The 9332-nt window shown below is 48.8% G+C and overlaps 1 protein-coding gene across 4 annotated transcripts in view; it reads left to right on the top strand.

The window, feature by feature from the left end:
- The window catches only part of MARK3 (MAP/microtubule affinity-regulating kinase 3), an 81660-nt gene that overhangs the window by 69806 nt on the left and 2522 nt on the right, over positions 1-9332 (top strand). For 2 of the 4 annotated variants that reach the window (XM_006839508.1, XM_006839507.1), the window contains exon 14: positions 3618-3875. In XM_006839508.1, the coding sequence (XP_006839571.1) occupies positions 3618-3875 (258 nt within the window). Of the gene's footprint in view, positions 1-3617; positions 3876-7000; positions 7028-8262; positions 8308-9332 lie in introns of all 4 variants that reach the window. The other 2 variants (XM_006839505.1, XM_006839506.1) reach the window with 2 other exon arrangements.

Below are 9332 nucleotides of genomic sequence, written 5' to 3'. Positions count from 1 at the left end.
GGGGGTGTTCCTGCCCTCCGCGAGGGTCGTGGGACCTGAGCGAATACGTGGAAACGCAGGGTGAAGAATGAATACAGTCGAGAGGCTTTTCAACCTGCTCTGCTGTCCGGCTATGCTCTCCAGCTTCTGCTTCCTCTTCTCTCTGCTGTCTGTCCTCTGCCTTCTTCCTCCTAGCTCTGTCTGCTCTGCTAGTTCCTTCTGCTTCCTTCTCCTTTCTTCTTCCTTCTGCTCGCCCAGCTCAGCCAGTCTTTATTTTTTACACTTAAAATTACACAGTACATGCATTGACACTTTTATCATTTCTTGAGTTATTACACAGTCACAATATTCTTGCACCTGGTCCTTAGACAACCTGAACACAAATACTTCTGTGATGTTCAGACTGCCCTTCATGTTCTTTCCCAGGATGAGAGAAAACTGTTTCTTCTTGTTTCTACTAAAAGACTATAAACTTTCTATCCTACATAATGTGCTATTAGTTTCATAATAAGGGTATTCATTAAATCACTTGGAAGCTATGTGGCATAAAGCTCAACTTGGCTACTTACTGCAAGAAGTGTAAACTATAAAGTCAAAACTATTCTTCATTTAAGTTCCTTATTGTCTGCTTATGTACGCAGGTGTTTGTATGTAGGGGTTTGTGAATTCTAGCTAGTGACTGAGTGTGGTGAGGTTTGTGGGGGTAGGTTAGCTTGACTCTAATATGCTATTTGCTTTTGTGGCCTCACAAATGCAGTTACTTAGGGTTTCTATGAGAAGGAGTAATTTATACAATTTCTCTTTGTATTCAATCCACCAAGGCTGAAAGCAATTGCTGCTCAGCTAGTTTTTCCTAAGGTTTGTAGAACTCATAGTGAAAGTTGAGAATATCGCCAAATTATATATATATATATTTATAAGTAAAATTAAGATTACTCTATAGAGAAGGTAGAAAGCAACTTCTGAGAGCTATCTGTTTCGTCAGACTACTCTACTATTTACTGGACTGTGTCAAGCAGTAAATCGAAGCTGTCCTCTACCCTCATGGACCACTCCCAGCAATTTCTTACATACATAGTCTTTGGATCTTTTTCTACTTGGCCTGTTTTCACAGTCTTTCAGAGTTTTCAGGTCTGTACAGAGTCTCCTCCTTGGTCATGCTGACTGAGAACATGAACTACATGTTGCGTCAGGGAGAGCTGCCACAGGTCTGAGCAGTGTTTAACCACTGTGATAGGATACAAGTGTAGGTTGTGCCCCATTGCCTCCTAAACAGTGCCACAGGGAACATCTTAGTGCAGGTACCAAGTGCTTTCTTTCCTAGGTGGATTCCTAAAGGTGGAATTGCTAGACTCTTTAGCTAGGGATTGAATTGTGTTTCTCAAAAATATGTAAATGAGCCCCAGTGGCCTCATAGGTTGTCGTTGGCTCATCACCAGCCACTCCATGGAAGAAAGATGAGGCTGTCTCCTCCCATAAAGCACCCTGTGGAGCAGTTCTCCTGTGTCCTATGAGTCCGAATGCACTCTGCAGCAATGGAGCTAGCTGTGGTTTTGAGACCTGCTTTCCCTGGACTCGGCTGAGGAAATAGCTGGGAAGCAGAGCATTATTTCTTAGAGGCGAGTGCATCAGGGAAGGTTCATGGCCTTAGAGTTGAGTCTGGAGGAAAACCCAGAAAGATCCCCAACCCCAGCCAAGAGTCCTGCCTGCCATCAGAAAGGGGGGCTTTACAGGGGAAGCAGTGGGGGGGATCAGCTGAGTCAGAACTTCCCCCTTAAGACTGTGAGGGCAGACAAGTGGCAAAGTCTAGTTTGTGTTTAGGGAGGGTTGTAAGGGAGGCCAGTGCGGAAGGATGCTGATGAAGGTCCTTTGGGACAAGGTGGGAAGGAGGAGGGCAGGCTGAAAGGAGACAGGACAGCTCCTCCCTGTGCAGCCAGGAAGGAAGAAGGCTCTTAGCCTTGGGGCTATAAGAGGGTTCCTGAAGGCAGATGGAGAACCTGAATCTTAAAGCCCTGAGTCTCCTTCAGTTACTTACAGGACAGAAAGCATGTCTTTAGAATACCAAGCCTAGAATGACAAGCTGAGTTAAGGAATGGTTAATGGTTACACATAATGATTGGTTGGGAGTATGCTGCAGGACTGGGTGGTGATTGTATACGCTGTCCAGTCTGTTCTGACCCATAGCAACTCTATATAGGGTTTCTGAGGAGCAGTTGATGAGTTTGAACCACTGACCTTGTGATTCAAGCAATTTTGTAGTCCAGTGCATTAACCCACAGCACCTTACCAGGACTCCAATTTTGTCTGTAGGTTTGTTATGAGTAGAAACCAACTCAGTGGCCCTTAATAACCATGGTGACAATCGTGTGGACGGTTCTGCCGTGTAGTTGTCTGTTAGGCAGGATGAGCACCTTCTGACCACTGTCACAGCTCTCTCTTAACAGTTACTTCGCTATGACTAGTTTCCTCATCTTGAAAACTCTAACTCTGTTAACCCTTTAGGAATCTTCTGTGCAGGGAGGGAGTGCTCAGTCATTGTCTCCAGGCCTCCCTCCTGCTGGGACTCTTCCGCCTTGGTTTCAATAAGGACCATTGGCTAAGAGCCCCATTGGGAATGAGAGCTACAGTGGCTCTCCTGGGAGACAGGCCTGTCACAGACACTGAATGTTAGACATGCAGGGTGGTGCTACAGTCTGTTTTCAAGTATTTCAGTTGGTTAATGGCAGTTTAATTTAAGAAAAGAAAAAGTATTGAGCGGCATCCAGTCAGCAACTGCTCCAGAATCCCCCAAACAAGTGTGAGATTTCTATTCACAATAAGGATGTGTTGGTTGAAGAGGAAGGTGTGAACCCTACAGACCGGTTGCTCTTTCTGTCACTCACCCGTTACACTATGTTTTTGCCTCTGCCTAATCCCACGCTCCCTCCTAGCCTGACACAAGTGTTCACTTACCCAGCTAGCCCTGCTTCAGTCTATACCACATCCTCTGTGCTTGACTGAGGCATCAGAAGGTAGTGTCCCTGCCAGCCTCTGGGCACCCCAAGAGGACACCCTCCCATAAACAGTGAAGGAGACTGTCACAGCTCTGTAAGAAAACAAGCACACCTTCCTCGTCGCACCCATGTGTCTCCACTGCTGCGTGGCCTGGCTGTCCTGTTGGTGTGTCCCCTGGTGTCAGTGCCTGTCCATTTATGTCCATGAGGGCATGAGGCATCCCTTCTCCCTCCAGGCCCCTGAGACATGGGGTTCTGCCATTGTTGGGCCTTTGTGCCTCCACACTGTGGCTGTGGCTGTTCTTCGGTACGCCTTCAAATACTGAGGCCTCCGCACAGCAGCATTTGAGAGCCCCTTGTTGTACAGTTTCCCTGCGTTTTCCTTGTACTTGAAAATGTATGTTTGTGGTGGAGGGGGTCAGTGTGAGGTGTGTGTACGTATATGCATATGTGTAGGTATAGAGTGTGTAGCGCGGGGTGTGGTGGGGGAGTGGGTGTGAAGAGGTATGTGCAGTGCTGTGGAATGTGGAGGGACTGTGTGTGTGTAGGTGTGGGGTGAGGTGGTATAGTTAGGGTGCAGGGGGATGGGGGTGGTGTCGGGGTTTGAGAGCAAGGAGGTCAGAGTGTTGCTCTCTCCCCTCACAGCACCCTTCCTGATCAGAGCGCTCCCGTTGCGTCAACGCACAGTGTTAGCAGTGCCGTCACCCCTGAGCGAATCCGCTTCCCCAGAGGAACTGCCAGCCGCAGCACTTTCCATGGGCAGCCCCGGGAACGGCGGACAGCCACGTATAACGGCCCACCTGCATCACCCAGCCTGTCCCACGAAGCCACACCCCTGTCCCAGACTCGAAGCCGGGGCTCCACGAACCTTTTTAGTAAATTAACTTCAAAACTCACACGGAGGTAAGTGCTAGAGTGAACACTCAGCCGAAACACTCACAGATGAGCTCTGGCCTCATCTGTGCTGCTCAATAGTACTTCCTAACGTGTTGTTCCTCTAAAATGTCACACTTCACACAACTGAGAGTAGAAATGGCAGAAAAGAGTCCAGGTCTCCTCAGAACACTTGAAAGGCTTTGTGGGTGTTCATTCTTTATTACTTTTGAGCTCACCCCTGTCCCAATGTGTCCTCACAGCAGGGTGGTGACCCCATTGGAGGAAGGCTAGGAGGGGATAAAGCTGTGCCTAGTGTCACTGTCAGCCAGAGCCCAAGATCAGGCAGTTTCCTTGGTTGGGTTCCCTCAGTCATGTTGGGAGCACAGCCACTTGTAAGTAGGATTTATTGCCGTAGTCTAGTCTGGAGGCTACAAAGGTCTAGAAATACTGACTTTTTGAAGAAAGAAAGATGCCACTCTACCCACAGACATGTAGTGAGAGGCCCCTGAGGAACTTCTCTGAAGTTCTATGTCACTGGGGTGGTCTGAAGTGGGCCTGTCCCCAACTTTTTGTCCATCCTCCCTAGTCGTCTGCAGAGCAGCCATGGACAGCCACTTACATACCCTGCAGCCTCCTCCTGCTACTTCAGGTTGGACCATCGGGCCACCTTAGGTTGTCCTTCCCCAGATGGTCTACTTCACGTTGGACCATTGGGCCACCTTAGATTGTCCTTCCCCAGATGGTCTACTTCACGTTGGACCATTGGGCCACCTTAGGTTGTCCTTCCCCAGATGGTCTACTTCACGTTGGACCATTGGGCCACCTTAGGTTGTCCTTCCCCAGATGGTCTACTTCACGTTGGACCATCAGGCCACCTTAGATTGTCCTTCTCCAGATGGTCTACTTCAGGTTGGACCATTGGGCCACCTTAGGTTGTCCTTCCCCAGATGGTCTACTTTGCTAGGACTTCAACTCCCAAATTGTTAGGGAGGACTCCACATGCCCATTAGCAGTAAAGGGAGACCGGAGGGGCAACGAGGTACCCTCTTATTCTCGCCTCAGCCCCTCATTCCAAACTGGGCAGGTGAGCAGCAAGGCTAAAGGGCCCAGACTCTGTCCCAGCCTCCCTGTCCCCAGCTCCTTCCTTGGGCACAAGGCTGACATGAAATCTGCCTGTGAGACTTGGGTGGGAGACGATGACTCTCCAAGTGAGCCCTCCTTTCTCTCTGAGTCTCAGTTGTCGCCTGTCCCTGCGCACAGCTCTGCATTTAAATTCTAGAAGTTATTTAATTGTCTCCATTGTGCTCGAGTTCAGTCATCTTAGTATAGTCTCCACAATGGACCGTGTGGAGTAAATAATCCCCCCCATTCTTCACATGAAGAAACTAAAGACAAAATACAGAGATTGTACAGCAAAAACATGTCTGAGCTGGTTGGCCTGTTGAAGAGGCTGTGAGGACCCGTACTGCAACAGGCTTCCCCTCCCCCCAGGGCCCACATGTGTCCCTCACTTCCTGACTTGGTAGAGACAGATTTCTCTTGCTACACAATCTCATTGTATTGTCTGTCTCCAGGCACTATGGTGCCCCGGGTGGTTGCAGGAGGGTGTCTCTGCCAGCTGCAGGCTGAGCACTGTGGCTCTCCTCGGGTGACTAGCTCCTGCCCTGCCTGGAGCATTCGTTCTAGGAGTGCTGAAGGGAGACATGCTGTGACTTGATGTGGGAGAGACCCACCCCCACAGGTAGATTGGGGGTGTGCTGACACCTCAGCTCAGAGAGGCCCTGGGAGGAGAAGTGGGGGGAGGCTGTCCTCCAGGACTGGCTCCGAGCCTGCCTTTCCCCAGAGCAGCAAGTGAAGTCAGAATTTGTGTGTGCCGGCAGCTAGGTGCTCAAGCCCAGTGCAAAGGAACTGTAGCAGACAGGCCTGGCCCTCAGCACTCAGTCCGTATCTGAAGTCACACCCTGACAAGCCTTAGAGAGCAGTTCCCTTCTGCACCAAGTCTTTCAGCGGATAATGTACTGAGGGCCTACGTGTTCGACACCAGAGCTGTTTTTCAGGGTCCCAGAGGTGAGCCCGCCCAGGAAAGCAGACCTCATGGTCAGATTCGTCAGCACAGCCAAGCTCCCCCTTCAATACCTTCAATGAGCAGAGTCACCTCATTTAATTATAATGAGTCCAGTTGCTTTATAGCATACAAATAAAACCCACGTTTCTCTTGTCTCATAACGGTTAAACATTTTATATGAGATTTTTAATATTTCTGTATAAGGTGGTACGGTTTTTGTCCATGAGATATTCTGAAGAAATGTTATGTTACTTCTTGTTGTTAAGTGCCATCAAGTTGGTTCTGACTCACAGCAACTTCATAGGACTTCTGAGACTGGCAAATCTTTGCAGGAGTAGAAAGCTTCATCCTCTCCTATGGAGCAGCTGATGGGCTTGAACTGCCTGTGGTTTACAATCCAGTAGTGCTCATTCTACAGAGCCACTGTACTCCCATTTTATCACTGGAGCACTGCAGATAACGCTGAACTTCATTGAATTCTGTTACTAAAAGTGTGTCTAATTCTAGGTCCCTGTGGCACCATGGTTATGCAGTCACCTATTGACTGTCAGCAGTTCAAATCCACCAGCCTCTCCTCTGGAGCAAAGACCTGGCAGTGTGCCCCCATAAATTACAGCCTTGGAAACCCACTGGGGCCGTCTTACCCTGCCCCGTGTGAGTCACTGTGACTTGCAGCTGACTCAGCAGCAACAGGGCTGGGGGTTTGCTTTATACAGGAGAACTAGGAGACTTTCTGCTCCTTCAAAGATTTCTATTTTAAATCTCAGAAACCGTATACAAGGTTACTGTGAGTCGGAACCAGCTCGACAGCACTGAACAGCATTCTAGTTCTGAAGCTAACGTCAGTTGTTACTGCTCAATGTTTTCTCACACAAGTCCAGGTGCTCACATTTCTCCTGTTTCCTTACCTAATTGTCCCACTTTTCAGGGAGTGTCCCCCGTGGTTGGAATGTCCGTGCTCACTGACCAGAGTATGAGCTCTGTTCTTTGTTGTTTTCTTTATGTCTGTAATTGGCTATAATTTCTGTTTAATTTGTGCAAGTCATTTTTTGTTAATTTTTTTTTTTTTTGGCTTAATTTCTTTTAGAAACATGTCATTCAGGTTTATCAAAAGGTAGGATCTATACACGTGCACATTGTGGTCTCCATCCCTCACCCCCAAATGGCTCCTGCATTAACATCAGGTTTGGCTTTTCTAGCCCTGTTTCATATTTTCCTTAAAAACTAAACTTTTCTGCTAAGAACTAAATACTTATTTCTTTGCAAGGCCACTGTGGAGAGCAATGCATTAGCTCTATCAGGCGTGTAGAGGGACGGTGGCCGTGGGGCCCGGCCTGCGCATGCTCTGTGCATTCCCTCTCGGTAGAACGGGTTAGCATCGCAGTCACTCTGTCTCCATACTAATGATACTTGGCATGCTCCTGTTTGAAGACCGGGCTGTTCACTAACCTTATATATAGTGAATGCCCTGCCACAAGCTGAGAAGGTAAGTGGTCCCTGCCCTCATCACTCACTTCACTGCGCACTGAACTGGCAACGGGCTTTCAAATGGCAGGATCGTTCAAAACTGAGGCAAGCCAGAAAGTTAAACCTCTGGCCTCACTTGGGCTAGTGTTTTCATTAACTGAGATAGGGGCCGCTGCTGGTAGCAGGAATGCTTTCATCTTTGATGAGGCTCAAATAGTAAATAACTGGTACAAGTACCCTGTCTGAGAGTCACTGTCACCACCCAACGGAGAGAGTGGACCATGTCATTTCTACCCTAGCTATTACAACCAACAGTATGCTGAAGAGATGACTTGCTGGTGATAACAGTCAAGGGACCGCAAACACTGTTCTGTCCTGAAATTCCCCTGATGAGGGAGAAAACCACGTGGTCCCATGCCTTGCCCCCCTGTCCTCTGAGGGCAGGCCGGCATATCTAACTTGTGTGTGGAACCAGAGTTCACAAGGACACATTTCTAATGGCACTTATTTGTTGGAATTCTGGGGATGGCCCCCCTCCTTGTAACATACTTCCCTCCCTGCTTTGTTGTCAAATTTCTCCTGGGACAGAACATAGAATTCAACCGCCCATTTCTTTCTTTTTAATCATAAACCTATCTCACAGTGAAAATAGTCCAGGCAACTACCTACAGCCTCAGCCACGAATGTGCTCAGGACGAGTGGTGGGCTGGTGGCGGGCAGGTGAAGCCAAACAGAGCGAGAAGCCGGAGTCAGTCACCTGTGACCAACAGGCGCTTTCAAGTGTGCTGATTGTATGATTTTTGTGTGTTTATATGTGGCTAGTTGTGAACGTGTATGTAAGATTTCTTTTCTCTTTTCCACTTCTACATTCTTTTCATTGAGGCTTCCAACTGAATATGAGAGGAACGGGAGATATGAGGGCTCAAGGTGAGGGAAATGATTTTTATTTAAACTTATAAAGTGTTGACCCTTGGGTCCGGGTCAGGCAGCAGGGATTTTGGACTGTGCGGGCTTACTCTGAGGGTGGGCTGCCCCTGGTTGGCCACACGAGGGTGCTCACAGCCTGGAACCAGGTTTCTGAGCCTCACCACCAATTCCCAGCATGGCTTTGTCTTCAAGGAGAAAAGCAAAAGGCTAGGACAGGTTTCGTCGTATTTTAAATTAAATGTGTTTTTGAGTGGAGATGATACAGTGGAGTGTTGGGTTGGATTTGGGGGATCTCCATAGGATTAGGTCGGGTCCTTTTGTGCCCCTCCCACACCAAACTGCTACCTGTGTGTACTCTCCCCAGTCGTCTAATGCACAGCTCTACTCAAACGGCTCCTCTGAGCCCCCGGCAATCTCACCTGTGCCAGACACCGCCCCTAGCCCTATAACATAAGTGTAGGGCAGCCTCCTGATTCTTTGAGGATCAGGATGGATGAGAACAGTAAGTGCCTGGTGCCCTGGCACTAAGACCAGCCAGGCCTACTGCTTTCTTCCCATCCCCATCACAGGCTGGTAATCACCTGGGTTCCCCAAAGCCTGACTCCAGTACCACACTGCCAACAAGTCATTTTCTCTGCCCTATGCCTGCCCCTCCCTGGTGGGCTTTCCTGAGCAACCACGTCTCTGTGTAAGACAAACCGCCCGAGCCCATGCTGAGTGCATTTACCCATTTCTGTAACCTTACACAGCACTTTATCCATAGGAAGCTTCTGATCAGATCTAGTGGGTGGGCGGGTGGGAGCAAGTGAAACAGCTCGAGTATTCCTCTAGCAGCTGGGACTGAATAAAAGCTGTGGCCCATCCTCAGCTTAGCCTTGGTGTGGAGGATCCAGTATGTTCATCATAGGCATCATGATGTGTGTGGTGCACAGGCATGCTGGGGACACCGGTACTCAGACACACACACACACCATGATGATGGCTACATCCTAGGGACACAGGCACCCAGACACACACACACACAC

The sequence above is a fragment of the Chrysochloris asiatica genome, unplaced genomic scaffold (assembly GCF_000296735.1).
Source record: "Chrysochloris asiatica unplaced genomic scaffold, ChrAsi1.0 scaffold00025, whole genome shotgun sequence".
Lineage (NCBI taxonomy): Eukaryota > Metazoa > Chordata > Mammalia > Afrosoricida > Chrysochloridae > Chrysochloris > Chrysochloris asiatica.
The sequence above is the reverse complement of the archived record's forward strand: the minus strand, read 5'-3'. Positions and strand labels throughout refer to the sequence as shown.